This window comes from Sinocyclocheilus grahami, unplaced genomic scaffold (genome assembly GCF_001515645.1).
Source record: "Sinocyclocheilus grahami isolate Dianchi unplaced genomic scaffold, SAMN03320097.WGS_v1.1 scaffold55.1, whole genome shotgun sequence".
In the NCBI taxonomy this organism is placed as follows: domain Eukaryota; kingdom Metazoa; phylum Chordata; class Actinopteri; order Cypriniformes; family Cyprinidae; genus Sinocyclocheilus; species Sinocyclocheilus grahami.
Genome location: NW_015505234.1, coordinates 138,421 through 161,894, shown reverse-complemented (window position 1 = coordinate 161,894; position 23,474 = coordinate 138,421). Strand labels below are relative to the sequence as shown.

The window sequence follows — 23,474 nt, the reverse complement described above, 5'->3', positions numbered from 1 at the left end:
AAGCAAATATGATCCAATTGAAGACTGTAACTCTGTGTAGATAACCAGGTCCTGTAATGATTGGGTTAAATCAAGAAAACTTACCACAAGTATCCTGATAACAAGGATGATTGATGATAATGATAATGAAATCATTCGTTTGTGCTATTCCTAAGAAATCATCTCAACAATGTAGTGTAGCAGCAGATAAATACTGATAAAATAATAATAATAAAATATTTATATATATTTTTATATCATTAAAATGAAATTGGAAGCCGCTAACACATCCACACTGGTAAGGCAACACTGTCACTGACGCCTTCACTTCCAGGTCAAGAAGCTGTCAATCAAAAACTCAGTAGCCAATGGGAACACACTGCTGCTAGCCCCGCCCCCACGAGAGATTTGTGTCAGAATGGTGAAAGAAAACTTCAGAAATGTAAACGAAAACTTTAGAAGCGTAAACGAAAACTTCAGAAATGTAAACGAAAACTGTAGAAGCGTAAATGAAAACTCCGGAAGCACATTTGTAAGTACAGATCAGCGAATGAAAGAAGAGAAAACATGAAGTGTATTAAAAACGAAGTCAAAGATTTTGCCTGCATTAAAAAAAAATTCAATTTATATTTTCTTAAGTTTCTTGAGAAATTACATTCATTTTAATTGACACAAATGTAATCCCATATAATAGACGCTCTTGATCTTTCTCTGCTGTATCTTGCAATGGCTGTAGAAATGGTCGTTAATTCTTGATTTGGGTGCGTATGGCACATACATGCTACAGGTAATAATACGATCAAAGACTTTCACAATCAATTTTGATTCAACTTAATTCATGTTTTACTGTTGCTTATTGTCATTGTAGGCTTAGGCTACTTTTTTCTATGAATTTTAATGAATTATAAACATTATAATCAATCACATTATAATCAATCACACATGTTTCTGTTGAGCTTATAAATGCGATGTTGAATCAGAGCCGAATTCTCTCTTCATCGTAAACAAGAAAGTGTGGAGAAGATGTAAGTTAGAGAATCAATTTGCAGTTTGACTGAAGTCATGGAGAGCTTCAGTAATCTTTGCACGCTTTCTTTAAATTATTGCCAGTCTGAATAACGTTTTGTTTTTCATGCTACTGAAATAACCAATGTGAAGTCTTGATTTTCTAATCAGTAAAATGCAATAAACAAATTCATAAATTGTTCTTAGCTTGTTTTGTCTGTAGCCAGAATATGACGTGCTTTTCCCCCACAAAAACTTTCTATTAAATTACAACATTACTATTATTTATAGACTATTTACATCATACATTTATACATGTACATAAGCACATGTGTAAATAAACAGGGATCAGATATGAATGTTTAAAACGTCTCCAGGTTACGCATGTAATCATGGTTCCCCGAAGGGAACGAGACACTGCATCAAAACGCTAAGGGAACGCCTTCAGTGTGACCACGCTCTGAATCACATGTGTAATCAGTCCAATAGATGGGCGAGACATCATGGGCGGGTGACGTAATGACCAGGAAGCTATAAAAGCATGTGCGGTAGAACCGGCGTCAGCTTCTAGGAATGAAGCAAGCGCTTGCAGGGATGGTTACATGCGTAACCTGAAGATGTTCCCCTTCAGGAACTCAAGCTGTGTCTAAACGCTAAGGGAAAGAGTATGCCCACGCTGCCAGACTTACAAATCCCTGCCCAGTTGTGGAAGCTAGGGTGAGAGAACAGAAGAGCCCGGAGTGGCTCGCATATCTTGGCCATAGAACCTGACGAATGTTAGGGGCGTGGACCAGAGCATGTGAGCGAAGCGGAGCGGTGTGAGCGGTTTTCCGCTCTATGGACGTGCGCTCCACTCAGTCGCTCTGATGTAAGCGCTCCGTTAATATTGCAAGCGCTCCCATGCAAGCGCTCCGTTAATATTCCGCTCACGCTCACCGTAAACCAATTCCCGCTCAGATCCCGCTCCGTTCTGTAAAGAACATCGTCCCCCTCTTAGGGTGACCATTAGGGCTGGGTATCGTTCAAAAATTTTAGATACCAATACTGATACCTTGACTTCGATACCGGTTCCTGAACGATACTTTTTTCTATACCAATTTTATGAAATCAATTTTAACAAGATTACATTATCTAAAAAAAACAACAACTTTGGTTTTATTTTTCAGCTTGTTGATGTTTATACAAACTCAAAGACTCATCTCCTGAGCCACTGCACAAAGGAACAAAATGTAACCAACACAATAAATCAGTGCAAATTGTTATAATAAAGCTCAAATAGTCTTCAGTTTACACATCTGTTAGGCTACATTTACACTAGTGCATGCTCATTTTAAAATGCATAGCTCAGACATAATCTTGATTTCTATTTATTTTCCACTGATTTACTGATGAGCATTAGCAGCTTCCAGCGCTGTCTGCCTGTGTTCTCTCTTCCATGATCGCTGCTCTGACTCAGAGTCAGAGGTAAGAACATATTTAATTTCAGCAAAATTACATGTTACAAGTAACATTACAACATTACAGCCAAAACACACATTAGATGGCAATCGGAAGTTGTTACAAACACTCGATGGTGGTTTAAAGTGAGTTTTCAGTAAAAGCGGAATATAAATCTTATTTATTGTGTAGCATGATGCTACAGTTTGCATGAATGGTCACATAACACGCGCTTTCGGTCGTGTAGTATGATCGGACATCTGCATATGATCGGAACTCCACGCAGCTCCCGCACTACTCTCCATTGGAAATTAATGACTGAATGACCGGGCTGTCGCTTGTCGTTTGTCGGAGATAGTGGAAAGCCGGCTTGAAACGCAGTGGAAATGCCAGTATGACGAGGATCGTTTTCATTTTAAAACATAAACGCACCAGTGTAAATGTAGCCTTACATCTAAGGGGGCTGGGACGCATTCGCACTACAGCCTCACGTGTGCGCCACATCTCTGAGTGTAACCGGTGTAAACTAGTAGGTGTGTTCGACTTGACGCGGACTGACTGTGCAGACCGATCGGTGTATTACAGTACCACGAGAGCTAAAGAGAGCAGACTGCTCCGTGCGCTTTCGAATCGCTCTCGCGGATGTCAAACACTGATCGATCTGCGGCGCACCTCTTCTAGTTGAACACACCGGCTAGTGCTGCTCACACTGGACACATACAGTTAAGCTTCGGCTGGTCGGGCTCACTGAAGGGAGGAGGACAGAAGACCTGTAGCATGATAGGCTGTAGTGTAACAGAGGGAACTTTAGGTACATACCCTGCTCGAGGGTAGAGAAATAATTTGGCCATGTCGGGCGCAAAGTCAAGAGTGGGGCCTCAGCCTCAGCACACCACTGAGGAAACGTGTAACTAGGGGGTGTCTGCCCACTGACTGTCCACCAAGAGGGGCGTAGTAGGCCGCAATAGCCGCCACGTAGACCTTCAGGGTGGAGTGGGTCAACCCTGTGGAGAAACGGGCCTGCACGAACTCCAGCACTGGCTAGTGCTGCTCACACTGGACACATACAGTTAAGCTTCGGCTGGTCGGGCTCACTGAAGGGAGGAGGACAGAAGACCTGTAGCATGATAGGCTGTAGTGTAACAGAGGGAACTTTAGGTACATACCCTGCTCGAGGGTAGAGAAATAATTTGGCCATGTCGGGCGCAAAGTCAAGAGTGGGGCCTCAGCCTCAGCACACCACTGAGGAAACGTGTAACTAGGGGGTGTCTGCCCACTGACTGTCCACCAATGGGGGCGTGGTAGGCCGCAATTGCCGCCACGTAGATTTTAGGGTGGAGTGGGTCAACCCTGCGGAAAAACGGGCCTGCAGGAACTCCAGAACTGTACCAACCGGGCAGTTAGCTGGGTTGAGCTGGTGGTCTCCGCACCAAGAAGTGAAAAGTTTCCACTTCAAGGCATACAGTTTCCTCGTTGAGGGAGCTCTAGATTAGATGATGGTCTCAACAGCCTCAGTTGAGAGACCAGAAGCTACGAGTTGTGCCCCCTCAGGGACCACACCCATAACTTCCACAGCTCCGGGCGAGGGTGAAAGATTGTGCCCTCTGCTTGTGAGAGGAGGTTCCTCCTGACGGGGATCTCCCATGGAGAGCCGCCAAGAAGGGAAATCAGGTCCGAGAACCATACTCGGCCCGGCCAGAATGGGGCTACTAACAACAGACAGGCCCAGTCCCGGCGCACTCTCTCCAGAACTCCTGGGAACAGAGCGATCGGGGGAAAAGTGTACAAACGAAGCCTCGGCCAAGTCTGCACCATAGCGTCCAGTCCGAGAGAAGCTGGATGAGTCAGAGAGAACCAGAGGGGACAGTGCGATGTCATCTGAGTCGCAAACAGGTCCACCTGAGCCTGGCCAAAAATTCTCCATATCTGCTTCACCACCTCGGGTTGAAGCCTCCATTCCCTGGGCCTCGGCCCCTGACTCAACAGGATGTCTGCTCCCATATTGAGATGCCTAAGGATGTAAACCGCTCTTAGAGAAAGGAGCTTCCCTTGGGCCCACACAAGGATCTAGTGCGCCAGGTTGTACAAGGGGCGCGAACGCAGACCTCCCTGGTGGTTAATATAAGAGACCACCGCTGTGTTGTTGGTGCGCACCAACACATGACGATCTTTTAGGTCTGGGAGAAAGTGTTTCAGTGCTCGAAACACGGCCAGCATCTCCAGGCAGTTGATGTGCCAAGTGAGATGGCGACCGCTCCACAGACCGCGGGCAGGGTGGCCACGCATGACCGCACCCCAACCGGTGAGGGAACTCCGTTGCTAACGTTACACGGCGACAAGGAGCTCCCAGCACTGGGCCCTGGGACAAGAACCAAGGCTTCTTCCACATGACTAAGGCACGTAGGCACCTCCGCGTGAGCTTGAGCATGCGAAACGGGTTTCCCCTTGGGGAGAACCCCTTGGTCTTGAGCCACCACTGTAGGGGTCTCATGTACAGCAGGTCAAAAGGTATCACGTTGGACGCAGCTGCCATCAGACCCAGCAATCTCTGAAAATGCTTGACAGTGAGTGATTGGCCTTCTCTCACTCTCTTGACTGCGGTGAGGATTGACTCGATCCGAGCAGGGGACAGACGTCCACGCCCAAATAAGTGGTCCTCTGAGCTGGAGAAAGCACACTTTTCTTAGCGTTTAGTCGTAACCCCAAGTCTTTCATGTGAGCAAGAATGACATCTCAATGTCGAACCGCCATCTGCTCCGATTGAGCTAAAATCAACCAATCGTCGATATAATTGAATGGGGCTACTAACAACAGACAGGCCCAGTCCCGGCGCACTCTCTCCAGAACTCCTGGGAACAGAGCGATCGGGGGAAAAGTGTACAAACGAAGCCTCGGCCAAGTCTGCACCATAGCGTCCAGTCCGAGAGAAGCTGGATGAGTCAGAGAGAACCAGAGGGGACAGTGCGATGTCATCTGAGTCGCAAACAGGTCCACCTGAGCCTGGCCAAAAATTCTCCATATCTGCTTCACCACCTCGGGTTGAAGCCTCCATTCCCTGGGCCTCGGCCCCTGACTCAACAGGATGTCTGCTCCCATATTGAGATGCCTAAGGATGTAAACCGCTCTTAGAGAAAGGAGCTTCCCTTGGGCCCACACAAGGATCTAGTGCGCCAGGTTGTACAAGGGGCGCGAACGCAGACCTCCCTGGTGGTTAATATAAGAGACCACCGCTGTGTTGTTGGTGCGCACCAACACATGACGATCTTTTAGGTCTGGGAGAAAGTGTTTCAGTGCTCGAAACACGGCCAGCATCTCCAGGCAGTTGATGTGCCAAGTGAGATGGCGACCGCTCCACAGACCGCGGGCAGGGTGGCCACGCATGACCGCACCCCAACCGGTGAGGGAACTCCGTTGCTAACGTTACACGGCGACAAGGAGCTCCCAGCACTGGGCCCTGGGACAAGAACCAAGGCTTCTTCCACATGACTAAGGCACGTAGGCACCTCCGCGTGAGCTTGAGCATGCGAAACGGGTTTCCCCTTGGGGAGAACCCCTTGGTCTTGAGCCACCACTGTAGGGGTCTCATGTACAGCAGGTCAAAAGGTATCACGTTGGACGCAGCTGCCATCAGACCCAGCAATCTCTGAAAATGCTTGACAGTGAGTGATTGGCCTTCTCTCACTCTCTTGACTGCGGTGAGGATTGACTCGATCCGAGCAGGGGACAGACGTCCACGCCCAAATAAGTGGTCCTCTGAGCTGGAGAAAGCACACTTTTCTTAGCGTTTAGTCGTAACCCCAAGTCTTTCATGTGAGCAAGAATGACATCTCAATGTCGAACCGCCATCTGCTCCGATTGAGCTAAAATCAACCAATCGTCGATATAATTGAGTATGCGGATGTCCTGGAGTCTCAGGGAGCCAGAGCTGCATCCACACATTTTATGAAAGTGCGGGGTGAGAGTACAAGGCCGAAAGGAAGAACCTGATATTGATAAGCTTCGCCCCCAAAAGCAAACCTCAGGAACTTCCTGTGACTGGGAAGGATGGAGACATGGAAGTATGCGTCTTTTAGATCGATCGTGACAAACCAGTCCTCGGACCTGATCTGAGACACGACTTGATTGAGTGTGAGCATCCTGAACTTCAGTCGCATGACTGAGCGGTTTAACTGACGCAGATCTAAAATCGGACGCAACCCCCATCCTTCTTTGGAACTATGAAGTACTGGCTGTAGAACCCAAATTCTCTTTGGTGAGGAGGGACCACCTCGATGGCCTCCTTCCTTAAGAGAGTATCTACTTCTTGTTCCATTACCAGAGCCTTCCGAGGTGGGAAGAACCCCATTGAAGGGAGGAGGAGGAGAACCGAACTGGATTCTGTAACCCCTTTCTACAGTATGCAGGACCCACTGAGACATGTTTGGTAGTAGTTTCCACGCTGCTATATAGTGCACTAAGGGAATCAGTCTCTCGAGACTGACCCCTGGTGTAATTGAAGCAGGGGACGGCCAAACTAGCTGCTCTAGAGACCTTCGTGGAGGCAGTGAGCCTCTTAGCACCGCTACGTTTCCGGGTGGTAACTGAGAGAAGCGCTCGCGGGAGACCGCTGCGCCCCCGGAACACCGGCGGGGTTGGCAGATCGATCTCCTGAGGGCACTGAGGAGAGACGGGCTCCTCTACCCCAGAGGGGCCTGCCCTCAGAAGTCCTGAGGCACTGGCGTTAGGACTTCTTGATCGAGGACTTCTTAGCCTCCAGAAAAGCTCTTAAATCTGGTTTCGGCTTTGAAGCCCCCGACCCAGAGTGTTGTTTCGACCCCTGGTCCCGACGCGGGGGAGCACGAGAGGCAACACTCTGCTTCTGGGTGTCCCTGTAAGAGGAGCCAGTACGCGGAGGGGGCTGCTCCCGCCCAGCAGCCCAAAGAGCTGGAGTGCGGCGAGGGAGGAACCGCTGAAATGCTGCCACTTGTTTAAATGCTTTGTCTTAGCCTCAGCCTTAGACATGCTTATTGAGGAGCTTATTGGGACAAACAACACCAAATAAGACTTGCAAACAGAGAGAGTGACTGACACAACACAGAGTGCTTTGCTGAGTGACAGAAAGCTGATGCCGGTTCCACCGCACGCGCTTTTATAGCATCCTGGTCATTACGTCACCCACCCGTGACGTCTCGCCCATCTATTGGACTGATTACACATGTGATTCAGAGTGTGGTCGCGCTGAAGGCGTTCCCTTAGCGTTTCGACGCAGCTCGAGTTCCTGAAGGGAAACTGGTCACTGAAAAACACTGAATAATGGTCCATTTATTTTATTCTTTAACATAACTACTAATTGATCTTTAAAATGAGAATATTGCTGGTGTTTTGGGAACTAAAATAGCACATTATTTGGAAATAAAACCCCACTCTTTGTTTCGAACTGCCTTAAGGAGTCATATCCTTTATCTGTGTTTATACTTACGATATTGCACAGTAATTCTGTTCTCATTTATTGTGAATTAAAAAAAAACAGAGAGGAAGTGAGAAAGTGTTTAGCTAAGGCAAAATAGTTTCTCTTTCCCTATATTTTCTACTCAATCACACAGGCAAGTAAATCTCCTTTTGTCTTTACAGCAGCAAAACAGTTCACCAAAAAAATCAGTTTGTGGGTTAGAGAGTTGATGCCTGATGTTGTGCTTGATGAAAAATAAAGGATGAACATTAGAGTGGGAAACAGTGAGGCTGGAATGTCAAGTACTTCTGTGAACCCCTCAGTGACCCTTGTTCTCCCACCGGTTCTTCATTGGCACCCTCTCCATCTCTTTTGGCCTCTATGTGGTGGGTCAATATTTTCTTCCTATGTGGAGAGTTCTGACTGACCTTAGTGAGGTGTTTGTGTTGAGCCATAAAACAGGTCCTAGGCCAGCCCCTTCCACACCAACACAATAGAGCTTTATTAGGGAGGCAGTCAGGGTGGGTCTGCTCATCTGATCTGGGGTCAGCTGATTTACAGCATGGCAGTGCAATGTGAACTCTCCTTATGGTCGAATTATATAATGTGTATCTGGATCAGACTGGATAGTCCTTAATTAAAAATGTACTTGTGATGCAACAAAATATATTTATTAGATAATTTAGCTTTATTTTTATTACTGTTAACAAGTTTGGAGAGAAAATTTATGTTTTTGAAAGAAGCCTTTTATGATTACCAAGGCTGCAAAATACAGTATAACAGTAATATTGTGAAATATTATTCCAATTTAAAATAAATGTTATCTATTTAAATATTTTCCTGTGATGGCAAAGCTGAATCCAGGCTTCAGTGTCACATTAAATTATTTTAATATGCTGATTTAATGCTCAAGAATAATTTCCTATTATTATCGGTGTTAAAAACAGTTGTGCAGCCTAATATTTTTGTGGAAGCCTTGATACATTGTTTCAGGATTCTTTGAAGAATAAGAAGTTCAAAAGAACATCATATATTTGAAATAGATTTTATTTTGTGACAATGTAAAAGTCTTTTGTCACTCTACCAGTCCAATGCAGCATACTTGCTGAATTAAAAAAAGAAGAAGAAAAAAAAAAACCTTACTGACTTTTCTATTTCTATTTCTATTTATTTATAAAGCTGTCAAGCGGCAAAAAGTACTATAAAATTAGTCTGTACAATTTGTGTTGTGTATTCCAAAACTTAAGATTTGTTGTTTTTGTGAGAAACAGATTCAAAATTACTTATATTGTTGTTGTATTGAGAAGATCTATGTGAAGATTCTTTAAAAATGTTTTCCACAGAAAAATAACAGCATACTGTTATGTTGTGTCCAAGGAAGGCAGACGAAGGCAAAAAGGTGCTATTTCAATAAACTTGATTTAATAAGTACAAGTCAGAAAATCACAAGAAAACACACAACTAAACTTAAAGTAGAACGGAACAACGCTAAGGGGAGAACTGAGGATTTAAGTAGGGGAGCAAACAAAGGAACTGATGAGTTAATTAATCAAACACAGGTGAACAAAAAGACAATCAGAAGACTAAGTAAAACTAGGTTACAGGGGAACAGATTAACTGAAAACAAATGAAAACCATACAGATTTGGAATGACTTGAGGGTGGGTAACATAATTTTCATTTTCAGGCGAACTGTCCCTTTAAATGTTAGAATGTCACATGCTTTGGTCTTTCACACCTAGTTGTGTGGAAATAATTTCCTTATTTGCACGTGTTAGTGGGATACTGATGAAAAGTCTGTTGTGGGGTGATGTGTGTGAAGAGTGTTAATTGCATCCTGCTTTGACTGCGTTTTGTCACGTGTGTATCATTGTAACCTTTACCTGGTGACTGTGAGTAGGTATAAATTGGTCTGTCTGTTGGCAGTTTCCAGCAACTTTCAGCCCTGGGGAGCAAACACATGCACACACACAGAAACACAAATGGAGCTTGGGTATTACACAAGCAACTTTTAATTAAGATATAATTGCAGATGCAGTAGGGACTCTGCCTGTGGCATTTTGTTCACACAGACACACCGTGTGGAACATTTCTGCTTTTGCAGTGTTCACTTCCTTTTTACTGACTGAAAACTACAGATGTTGCCCCATCGCTTATGGTAATCACATGTAACGTCATTTGTCAGGAACAGCTGATGGTTTAACTCTTACAGTGAATAATGTGTGAAATTGTGGTCCATAACTAATGCAGGTGCTTTCAGCTGCTGTGTGCACGTTCATCAGGTGAACGCTGAGGATGTGCTACCATATTTCATTTAACCGTATGCATTCCCTCCCTCTTTTCTTCACTCTGTTGCCATGGAGATGACAATGGCTGCCATAATTAGAGGATGATAAATGACCTAGAGTAGGTAAGGGGGATGGGTAGTTACGGTGAACTGTGAATCAGAGGGAAAGTGGGAGTGAATCAGGGGTTTGGCTGGGGGGAGTGTACAGGACAAAGGCTGAACATGTCTGGGTGTGAGTAATATTATGCATTCATGACCAGCCCCAATTTGCTTTCTTATAAATGACTGGCATGATTCCTTAGAGCATGATACTGTAAAGCTTACATTAAAAATGTTAATGTAAATTTCTCCACTTATGAAATGACATTTCATTTCTGCTTATATAACTAAGCCAGAGTGGGTGCAGAAAAAGTAATATTAGGCCTACATATTGCATAATGTAGGTATAGAGTGAAAAATTTTAAGGCTAATCAGTCAAATCTCAGTGAACACATTTCTATATAATTTCCCACTAAATAGTCTGTTGAAATATGTCACATAATGGAAGCTGCTCTTCAAAGTCACCATGATATCAACACTGACAATTCTTATTTTTTATGGAAAATTTAATTGTTTCTTATAAACAAATTTTTCATGCATATCATTGTTTTTAAATGCATGTGGCCTCAATCAAAAACATTACAAAACCCTCAAACTGGCATCTCTTCTCTGACGACGTGCTCACTGGCACGAGGGCAGGACGATAAAGCCTCCCCTCCATCAACCTGTCACTCACACGAGATTGCAGTAATCAGCAAATGAGAAGAATCGATTCAGTCAACTCCCAATGCAAAACTACATCCCGGCTTATATTTTTTCTCGTTCGAGAAGGCATTTCACTTGTACATACATCATAATAGAGAAGAAAAGACAATCACGTTTCTGAGTAAAGGCCCATTCAGCCCAAGGACGATAATTATAACTATAAAGTTTTATTAAACGCTCTAATTCTATAAGAATAGGGAAGTCCACATCACAACTATAACGATATCGCTACAGAGACAGAATAAACAGAATGTTATCATCTGCTGATGTGGATGCTAATATAGTTATTGTTATAGTTATCTTTGTAATTATCACCCTTGGTGTGGACAGGCCTTAGACAGAATGTGGACAGAATGAAAGGCATTTGTATAATTTGCAAGTCTCAGTATGTTATGTAAATGCTGTGTAATTGTGCAAAATGGACTAAAACATCCAAAAGCCAGATGTGTTTAGTTGTTGAATTTCATAACTAAATGCTAATGAGCTGACTCGCTCTCTGCTGTCTACATAGGCTGCATTCTAACCAGCATTGGATCTCATAAGTGAACAGTTTAGAATGCCCAATATAGGAAACAACTCCCTGTGCAACACAAATATTGATATGTATAGTGCACTTTAAAGGCTCCGTTCATAGGCAGCTCACTATGTTTTTGACAAAAGGAAATACTGACATTTTGTGTGTAATTGCTTTCTGTAAAACTCTCTTCTTCTTCGTTGTTCCTAAAGCTTGCTTTTTGACATCATTCTGCGAGAAAGGGGGAGAGAGAAAATGAGATGAGAGAAGGAAAAGAAAGAGGGAGGGATATTATAGACCTGTCACATTCAGCCTGCTGTTTCATAATTGTAATTACTCTCTGTAGTTTCACTCCAATTTCTTTGACAAGCGTTTTTGTGAATTGATCTAATAGAACGTGACTCGCATACATCTGCACATAGCAGAAGCGACAGGCAGCGTACATGTTGGGCAGATATTAGGCTTTAACGGTGAGAGGTTGACCTGCGAACTTCTTAGGAGATTGAGAATGCAAACCCTGATTATTATTGTTATAAATAGATGTCCCTCCTGGCGTTTGGTTGGATAAGTGGCCATGTCCGGAGGGTGATGACAGAAGCAGCACTCGAAAGCACCATCAGGACAAAGGATTCTCTTACAGATGACATGAGGCAGCTTTATGAGATAGGAGCGAGAGGTAGTGTGGGTCACTGAGTGTATGTGTGTGTGTGTGTGCGTGTGCGTGAGAGTTTTTGTATTTCTAGTTTGTGCACTCTTGAGATCCTTTAAATCATATTCCACCTCACAGCTTCAAAATAAACCCATGTAGCCATTTAGATTGGAGTGCTGCTTCTTATATTGTCTATATATGTGACCCTGGACCACAAAACCAGTCTTAAGTCACTTGGGTATATTTTTTGCAATAGCCAAAAAAACATTGTATGGGTCAAAATTATACATTTTTCTTTTATGCCAAAAATAATTAGGATATTAAGTAAAGATCATGTTCCATGAAGATATTTTGTAAAATTCCTACCATAAATATATCAAACTTAATTTTTGATTAGCAATATGCATAGCTAAGAACTTCATTTGGACAACTTTAAAGGCAATTTTCTCAGTATTTAGATTTTTTTTGCACCCTCAGATTCCAGATTTTAATTTCAAGCTTTCATGTGATGTATAAATCTCAATTTTGAAAAATGTACCTTTTGTGACTGGTTTTGTGGTCCAGGGTCACATATTAGAACTGTCTTCTCTTAACCTCACTGATCTGATAAACTGAGTTCCAAATGAAAGGTCAGGAGGAGAATGTTCATTTAGTCCTGTCTATCACATTGTATCAAAAGCTGCGTACCGAGCTCAGCTGACAACTTTCTGCGGCATCCCTCTATCGATATAGATAACACTTTAGATTAGGGAACACATATTCACTATTAACTAAGAGTTTTCCCTCAGTAAACTTCTAATTAGCTGCTTATAGAAAGTACGGTAGTTGTTAAGTTTAGGTATAGGGTAGTTTTAAGGGATCTAAAATTTGGTCATGCAGCATAAGGCATTAATATGTACTTTATAAGTACTAATAAACAGTTAATATGCTAGTAATATGCATGCTAATAAGAAACCAGTTAATAGTGAGAATTGGTCCTTAAAATAAAGTGTTACCTATAATGGTGTCAAACATGATTTTCTTCCATGTAGTAGAAATAAATTAGTTGTTCACAAAAATACCATGAAAATACCATACAATTTTATATATTAAAATTATTAATATGTGTGTGTGTGTATACTAGCCTTTATTTTAGTTTTAGTCATTTTAATACTTAAACTTATTTACTGCTGTTAGTTGCCAGAGCAACAATTCTAATCTCTTGGGGTTTTATGATATTTATATTTTATTTCACTTTTGTTTGATAAACGAAAATGGTTTTGGTAACACTTTACATTAAGGTTCCTTTTATAAAGGGTTTATAAAGGTGTTTATAAATGACTAATAGCTCATTTACAAATGCATTTTAAATCATTGAAATGCATGAATAAAAGGGGGATTTACTACCAATGCCAAATACCTGGCAATACCTGCCAAATAGTGAGCCATTTTTAACTCATGTTATAAATGCTTAATAAATATATTTATTAATACTTATTTAACTCAAACTAGATTCCTGATTTATTTCATGATGCAGCAAAAAGCTATTATAGGGAGACTGAAGGGTGTTGTATTTATGTTTTTCTCATTTATATCTCATGACTCGTGTCACTTTTCTTATGCTTTTTCTTACCAGAAGTTACTGGTGCCTATCCACAGTAATGATTATAAACTGATAGGGGGCATAAAAACACAACCATGACTTCATTAGATATTAATAATGAAAATTTTGATTCCAATATTAGTTACTTGTAGGGATGCATGATATTATCGGAACATTATCGGAATCAGCCGATAATGGCTTAAAATGTAAATATTGGCATTGGACCAATATAAAAAATTACACCGATATGCCTTGGCGATAAGATGAATAACTCACATGTGCTCAGGGTGTGCTCGGGATAAGATCACGTCAGCAGTGTGGTCATTCTTGAATCAAACTTTTTCTTGAATGATGATTAGATTCAATGTTTTGGATCACTGCATTTAATTTGAGAATGCACTTACAGAATGACAGGCCTTTGTACAATAGAGTTTGTGCTTTTATGATTTATATGAGAATGAAATAAGTATGAATAAATATATTTATTAAGCATTTATAACGTGAGTTAAAATCGCTCATTATTTGGCAGATATTGCATTAAAATCACCCTTTTTATTCATGCATTTATAACTGCTTATCATTGATTTATAATGCATTTGTAAATTAGTTATTAGTCATTTATGAACACCTTTATAAACCCTTTATAAAGGGAACCTCAATGTAAAGTGTTACCACAGTTTTAACAGTTTTAGTTTTTTTTAAAAAGCTTGACAGTCCCACTCCTCATTCACTTTCATATGTCGAAGAGGAACTTGGACATTCTTTTTAAAAATAATTTCTGTGTGTTGTACAGAAGTAAGAAATTCATATAGGTTTGGTATGTCATTAAGAAAAAGTGATACAGTTTTGAAATGACATGAGGATGACTATATGATGGCAGAATTTTGAACTAATCCTTTAAATCGCTCTGCTATCCATTGTACTGCACATGCTCTTTATATTTCTGAATCTCGTGGTGATTTGTCCCTTTGTGTGAATAAGATTGAGTGCACTCAAACCAACTTACAGGTCACAGAGCACAGTCAGTGTGATTGTTAGTAACCTCAGCAGGAGCTTGTGCTGTCCAGATCCTTCACCTCTCAGTACACACTCACAAATGCACACCTTAGACAGCCTTGAGGTGTGAGAAATTAGAGTCTTCATGCGTGAATGCCATAAGTTTTCCAATCTGATATGATCCTTTCTCTCACTCTGTTCTCTATCCTCTTTAATGAGCTATTCTATAATAAGTTCATCTGAAGGAAAGGTTTCTGTAATGATGTCTCTCCTCTGCCCACATGCTGGCTTCCAGAGATCAGCCCTGATCAGAGGAGAGGAGAAGATGAAAATGAATGTTAACCTCACAAACATTCTAAAGACACCGCTGGTCTTGTCTCTTCTCACAACAACTCTTCATCATCCTCTTTCTCATGTGGGTTCGGAGCTTAATCCCTGAAGCTGTTAGAACTTAGTTTAGTTTAGCGTTCTCACAGACTAAGAGGCTGCCTGTGTGTGAATGTTTGCAAGCTTTTCTAGTGGTTTTTGCTGCACATTAGAGAATAGGGTAAACTTTCTTTCATAATTTAAGCTAGTGTTATGATATTAGCCTGATATTTGGAAAAGACAAAGATGTACAGTTCTTTGTTGCAAACTTGCAATGCAACATAAATATTTTCATATATATAACTTACCTTTATGTATGTGTTGACTTAAGTCAACCCTTTAACACATGAAAAAAGGTAACATGCATTTTTCAACTACACAGTTTTCAAGTTTTTTGAAAGAAGTCTCTTATGCTCACCAAGACTCCAGACTTCAATGTCATGTTATCCTTCAGAAATCATTCTAATATGCTGATTTGGTGCTCAAGTAACATTTCTTATTATTAATGTTGAAAACAGTTGAGCTGCTTAATATTTTTGTGGAAACTATATTAGATTTTTTTTTTCCAGAATCCTTTGATGAATATAAAGTTCATTTATTTGAAACAGATTTTTTATAACAATGTTAAAGTTTTTACTGCCAATTTTGATAAATTTTATGCATTCTCACGAAATAAAATCCATTTATCAGTTAAGCATCATAGAATGTAGTAGTGTTTCTTACAGTTATCGTTACCAAGAAAATCTAGCTTTTCTCTATCGAGATCTGGCTCTGTGTAGGTTGAAGACCTCGGTTTTATAAGTATAAAAATCCTAAACTGAACCATTTTTTTCTTCTTTTTTATGTTTTGTATATATAAAGACACCCATGAGGAAGTGATTTAGAGATATATTTTTCTATCTATATGTGCATTCTGATCAGGAAGTACTCATTGTTCCGTTTACATTAAATCCTAGTGTCTGTTTCTGACCATTAATTCAGTTTTAGAGCTGTGCACAGACATGTAAACATACTAGGGATTGCACAATGTCTAACATAGGGCTGTCCAAACAAATTCGAATTTCGAATATTCGTTGTTGACGTTGCATTCGAATTTTAGGTGTGCATCAGGCAGCCTTATCAGTGGTGCACGAAATGCGACGACGATGTAATTGTCATTGCATTTTAATGCTTTTGTTAGCCTATCCAGTTGAACTCACTAGATGCGGTGCTGCTACGTTGTTCATTCAAAATATTGCGGAAAAAGAGAAAATGAATGCGGAGATGATGTTGTTTACGTCAAAACCGAAACCAAGCCGTTCACACAGAACACATATTTATCACTCGCTTGCACTCACGTCTCGCACAAGAGAGCCGCATGTTTAGAAAGCCATGTAAAATGAATGTAAGTTCAACGGTCCTTTGTATTAAACTATTCATACATGCATGATGCTGTTTTGTTTCTAATTGTTTAAGCAACTTTAATTATATAAGGTTTATAAACATTATTTTAAACATTATGACCACTAGTTTTCAGCCATTTTGACAGCCCTAGTCTAATATTTACTAGTCGACTAGCTGTCCAGAAAAGTAGTCAGCTAGTTGACGTGTCCCTATTCACCTTATGTAAATAACTCTCCATATGCTGTGCACCATCAGTGACCTTTGTTGTTTCTGGCAAGTCCAGCACTGTGTTCACAGAGACTTTGTGATTGGAGAGAATTGCACAGATGAGCCGAAAGCACACATATCTCCATTGCCAGATTCATGCTGGTTGCATTGTCATGTCAGTGCTAAAACAGACTTGCCCCATTCGCTTGTGTCTCTCAGTATCAGGGAGGTTTGCAACAGTTTTGTATGTGAACTCCATATCAGATTGTTTGGGAGAAAGCAAAACATTTACTTAAAAATTAAAAAAAAATATTTTCAGTTTTCCGTAATTCCAACTGAATTAGGCTGAAGTCAACACATATTTCCATTGCCAGATTCATGCTGGTTGCATTGTCATGTCAGTGCTAAAACAGACTTGCCCCATTCGCTTGTGTCTCTCAGTATCAGGGAGGTTTGCAACAGTTTTGTATGTGAACTCCATATCAGATTGTTTGGGAGAAAGCAAAACATTTACTTAAAAATTAAAAAAATATATTTTCAGTTTTCCGTAATTCCAACTGAATTAGGCTGAAGTCATGTGATCCTCAATTAGCTGAAAGACCAAAAAAGTCGACTAGTGGCAGGACTACATGAGTAGTCGGTGCAGCACTGAAAACATACATGCAGGAGACTTCATTCTAGCCCACAGGTGTAGGAACCTATTTGGCCTCAGGACAGTATTCCTGATCTGTGACTAAGACTGTGTGCAGTGTGTGTGTCAAGCCCTTGGTCTTTGCCAGGTCGACTGGAATAGGAACCCTCTGAGTTAGAGTCTACTTTCAGTGTCTCACATTTGAAACAGATCAAGGTTTCCGTCCTCCCACGGGAATCAAAAACCGATGTCCTTATTTATATTGTGGCTTTCAAAAGACCCTAAACATTTGTTCTTTTTATCACCTGAATTATTTAGTGGTCATCTGAGAAATGTGAAAGAGTGAGAGTGACAGGCATAGTGAGAGAGAGATTCTGGAAATGGTAATCCCACCATCAAATTGTTTTTGTTGGATTGCTAGCACCAGCTGCTGTTGTTGGATAAGAAACTTGAATTGCTCATAAAAGAAATATGTAAAGACATTTTTTCAGATGAATCTTTTTTTCAAACTTCATTAGATTTATTACAACCCATTTACCTAATGCCGAGTTCACACTGCACGATTTTCAAAGACGTCGCATCACTGTTGGTTTCACACCGAAGGACTATCTGGGGTAGCATTCAGTTGTTGCTTTGTTCACACTGCACGATGGAACGACGACAGGAGGTTACACACTGCATGACTTTACAATAGGAAGAATCGCCGACAGCTCTGTCTGGTGCAGGGTTGCCAGGTTTTCGCTACAAAACCCGCCCAATTACTACTCAAAACTAGCCTGAAAATAACCCAATTGCTTTTGAAAAATTGCGTTCGGGGGGTAAAAGAAAAATTTTGTTGGTGGGGTTCTCCTGGTACAATTCACATTCCAGGGCCTAAATATCTGGTTATTGGGGTCGCTTCAACCTGCTGACACAAAAAACAACCGGCGGCAATCGCGGATTTGGCAACACTGGTCTGCAAACTACGTTTCATATAACTCCTCCCCGAACTTCCCGCTGCCCTGTGTCTTGGTCTCTCATTGGCTGTAGGTCATCGCCGATGTGTTTTTCAGTCAGAACTCATTTCACACAGCGTGATTGTGAATCGCCGACAGCTCCAGATATTTACCATGCCAAATATTTCATGGGCGTCGGCAATTCCCTCAGATCGCGTCTTAGATAATTCACACTGTGTGATTGTCACTCACGTGAACGAGCACCGATTTGCCTCCGATTTCGCAAAACCTGTCGGCGAGTGAAAAATCGGTCTAAAATCGTGCAGTGTGAACTCGGTATAATTTGACTGTTTAATTCAGTTTAATCTGATTCCTGAAGACTGGTCAGAAGAAAAGTAGCACAGTTTATGTTCAAACAATCCTATAGCTGTGCTCTAATTTATCAGTAAATTATAGAGAAAAATACTTTTAACTTCTAATTTATTTATAATCCAAATTAGATTAGTTTACATAAGTGCAGTAATTTTAAAATTTTTTTATTGCAGGGTTTATTTTGTTATTGTTATAAAAATTAATTTTAATAGAAACACCTGAAGATTAATGTTTCACCTTCTAGATCTTTTTATAGGGATTTTGAAGGAATTAATTATTCAATCTCATGATTACTTTTGTAGTTTACCAGAGTTACATAAATAAAACATCTTTCTTACATTTTATTTGTATTCCATAAAGAAATTAAAACTAAATGCTAAACACTTTGTATTTAGAGGCACCAAATTAACTCACCAAATTAAGCATTCAAGATTGTGTAAACTACAGTAGTTTCTGGTGATAATTATATTATTTATTACTTTAGTTTAAGTGAATTGATAACTGCTTTAGAACTGTAAGCTCACATTACACTGAAAAAAAATGGTGAACAATTTTCACTCAGAAATTGATAGTAAATTTAAAAAACAATTACAAAACAACTGCAAGAAACACGCTGAATTTTAAAATTTTGAAGTACAAAAACTGAGTATATATAGTATTTTCCTGTATCGCATCCTCCAATAATCTGTTTTATTTACAACTTCCAAAAATCCGGATTTTTTTTTTTTTACAGTTCTAGAGCAGTTAAGAGTGGTTTTGGTTGAACTAACTGCAATGGTGAGCTAATGATAGGTAGGTAGTAGCCTTCAGGTCACCTGAGTTTGTGTGTATGTGTATGTGCACCAAGTGATCAAAAATATCCCCAAACACATGCTTCATCACACCTCTCCCTGGCACCAGTCTAATAAACCAGTGTGATGTCTGGGTCTGCATAATGCCAGGCTTTGCCAGTCTGTCTGGCTTTTCTCATGCCACACTAACACCGTTTACTAAGACCAGTCGAACGCTGACGTGATAATTCATTGGCTTTAGCTTTCAGGCCAGACAATGCTACTATGCATAATGTGTGTGTTTGTGTGTATATTATTTGCAAAGGAGGTCAAAGCCTCATGGTCTAAAAATGCCTTGCCATCTTTCAGTATTGCAGAACAGACAGATGTCTAAACCTAATTTCAGCTAAATCAATTGAATTAGGGGTTTTGGCCACAGGAGGACCAAGTGCCACTGGGTCCTCCTTTGAGGTTTGGCTCCAGCAGGGTCATATTCTCTGTTAGAAACTCGTCCCTCGCTGTTCTGAATGCTCTACTTTCCCCAGATCAAAGTCAGGCATGCCATCTATTGCAGAAATAACACAATTTTATTGTAGATAATGGGTAATAATGTTTGAATATTGAATGTGAGCGTGAATGAGGGAAAAGACACCGAATAAGAGACAGTAAAACCCACGACAATGTACAATATAACTTATGAATTAAGAGGACAAGGACACAGCTGGCTGTCTAGAAAGAACACTCTGCACTCCAATACAATTTTGGATGATACATCTGCACTTACTGCTGTAATTCACTGAAGGTGATGATTAAAACACCCTCTTCATCACAAAAATGCATCTTCCACCGGTTTCTCAATAGCACAAAATGAAGATAAACTACTCACATCCCTGGTAGACAATAGCTATTTGGTTATTCTGGCTACAGCAAATGTAGCAATTTGATGTAACTTTTATTTTTAGTGAAATTATTAATCATTCATCACTTCTATTTATCATTTGACATTTAGAAGCCACTCAGCATGTGGCATTTGACATGCGTAGTTATGAATGTAAACCAATGAAAAGGTTTTATTTATAAAATTTTGTGTGCTTTTAAGTTTACTGTAAGTCTCAGTGATATCATTCTTACTGACAATGCAAATCTGAAGTATTTATCAAGCGAATGCATGTGTCATCCAGACTTATAGGTTCTTGATTGCTTTTTCGCATAATTTACATAATGTACTGGCCAACCTTAAAAAAATGGTGAAACAATTTTTTGACTGACTGCCACATCAGGTCAAATCAATTACTGTTAAATGTAATTGTTATATCAAACAAACTTCTGTTATCGTTTTATAGAAGAAAATTATATTATATATATAATTAGCATTATCGTTTTAACGCCCAGCCCTACTACCTGTACGTGTTTGAACATCACTGTGTTTGCTGTCTATCTCCTCTCACTCTCTTCTTTAGGAATGGGCATTTTTCAAAAATCTTGTATTCGAATATTTGGGTTCATATATACAGTATATATATATATATATATATTTAGAAGAACAAAAGCATTCAAACTCAAGCAGAGCAAATGGAAAAAATAAAGCAGACCGTGCAATTACAGTACAGAATGTACAAACACTCGAGTGTGTAGAATAATATCCACATGCTTGGGTGAATGTTGGCTCCTTAATCTGATAACAATAAGAACGCGCGCCGACACAGACGTTCCAGAGACACAAAGATAACGGTGTGCTAAGTTTCTTGCTTCGTGTTTTCTCTTCTTAAACCACTCCCCCTCAAGGAAACTTAAAGGAAGCATATGTCTCAAGATAATTTCGGTATTAGATAAGCTCTCTTCTTGGCTCACTCGGGGTACAGCTGCGCTTACCTGCAGTCGTGAATGCAGTGATGGACAGCTGTCTTTCCTTAGTCGACTGGTGTTTGGATTTCATGTGGTGGTGATATTATTTTCACTGATTCATTTGATCAAAAATAATTCAATTTTGTAAGATCGTCTAGTGAGATCATTTTGATCAAAGTAATTCCAAACTTCGCGAGGCAGATAATGATATGCCTGCTGACCGGAGTTCGGTTCATCTAGCCAGGGGGAAGTGCTCCAACACAGACAGACACACACACACACACACACATATACATATGAACTACATGCTCTCTAAAATGCCTTGTGTTATGTGTGTAGGATTATCCACGAGGATGGTTTCTCTGGTGATGATGTGAAGCAGTACAAGCCAGTGGTCTACAGCAACACCATCCAGTCTCTGGCTGCTATCGTGCGTGCCATGGACACACTGGGGCTGGAGTACGGAGACAAGGAGCGTAAAGTGAGTACAGCGCAAACCCTGATAAGCTTGAATGCTTATTAAAGAGTGACATTCCCATTGTGATTATAACCTTATGGATGGTAATTATAACACTTAAGGTCAGCTGTAAATATACTTTACTTTAAAACAGGACCCAAGAAATATATATGCAAGACAAATATAAACAGTTCTGTGTAAGATGATTCAGGAGAATTGGATAACAAGGGTCAATGACAGTGACACATATTCTTAGCTTCACAGTTCCTGTAGCTGCAATTATGATCTGTAATGAATTGTACTCAATAAGAATGTTGTACATTTTTTAAAAGAATTACACTATTTATAGAAATATTGGCGGTTCAGTGCAAGATAAGCTCCTTTCATTTTCTTAAAAAAAAATAAAGGATGTGGTGAGGCAAAAATGTAATTAATTAATTTATGCATTTAGCAGACGCTTTTATCCAAAGGGACTTACAGTGCATTCAGGCTATACCTTTTTTTTTTACCAGAATTAATATATACTATTTAATTATATATATATATATATATTACTATTTTATTTATAGCAATACTGAAAATACCATTTGAATACTATTTTATATTTAGGTTAAGAATTTAAAGGGGTCATATGATGCGCTTTAAATTTTTCCTTTCTCTTTGGAGTGTTACAAGCTCTTGGTGCATAAAGAAGATCTGTAAAGTTGCAATGACTAAAGTCTCAAATCCAAAGAGATATTCTTTATAAAAGTTAATAGTCAACCACGCCTACCTAAAACGGCTCATTCTAACACACCCCCACATGTCTACGTCACGATGTGGGAAGATTTGCATAACGCCGCCCAAATGTTCACGCAAAGAAAGAAGGCGTAACTTTTATTCTCGCTGTAGTTTTGTTGCTGCCGCCATGTCGTGAAGGCACTGTGTTTCGTTGTGAAAGCGAAACTACTTTGTTTGGCCTTCCAAAAGAGGACGATATCCGCTTTGTCATGCCTGGAGCTAATCTGTGCTGGTCGCTGAGGAAATACATCAACTTCGCGCTGTGGATCGCCGGATCGGCTTTCACCGTGGACGAAGCGGAGTCCAGCCCGGGGTCGTCACATGTGGTTGCCGCAAGCCCTCCGAACGCTCCTTCGTCGAATCCGCCGTTCTCAAGCCCACCAGCCTCCGCTCACTCTAGCCCTCTGGCTGTTCCTCACTCTAGCCGCCGCCCTCCGCTCACTCAGCCTGCCGGCCGTTCCTCACTCTAGGCTGTCGCCGCTCACTCTAGCCCGCCGTGCGTGACGCTGTGTTTCGTTGTACCTTCTACCTTCCAAAAGAGGACACGACTAGAAATTAGTGGTTAAGTTGTATTTACAACACTGTTCCAGAACACTTCAAACCAAATATTCAGATGTGTGCAGCACATTTTATGGAGGACTGTTTCCTGATCCTGGTAGAGTAGACTACAATGCCGGCTGTTCTGACTCACAGACTGTAAGTACGTTTTTTATATTTAAAGAATTTGCCACTGATGATTCAAACGCGAGTTTTGGGCAGTGTAGAGTAGGGCTTGTTGTTTGTCATTTCTCCGATCACAAATGCAGACATGGTTTTATGTTTACACGGCGTGATGCAATGCAACGCGTAAAAAGACAGTATAAGTCATTGTAATCCGTAATTATGTCCCCACTGGATGCAACAAATACCTTATTTATAGTGGGTTTTCATGTTTTTGAATTGTCGCTCCGGCCGGACAGGGCATCACAGTATGGTAATGGCGTAACATTTCCGTCACACGCTTGAGGAATTCGGCCAATCACAATGCACTGGATAGCTGGCCAATCAG

At 40.7% G+C, this 23,474-nt stretch overlaps 1 protein-coding gene across 2 annotated transcripts in view; it reads left to right on the top strand.

Annotated features, from left to right (window-relative positions):
• Nucleotides 1-23,474, top strand: part of gnao1a (guanine nucleotide binding protein (G protein), alpha activating activity polypeptide O, a) — a 137,628-nt gene that overhangs the window by 16,440 nt on the left and 97,714 nt on the right. For both annotated transcript variants that reach the window (XM_016270002.1, XM_016270001.1), the window contains exon 3: nt 21,529-21,670. In XM_016270002.1, coding sequence (XP_016125488.1) covers nt 21,529-21,670 — 142 coding nt within the window. The remainder of the gene's footprint in view (nt 1-21,528; nt 21,671-23,474) is intronic.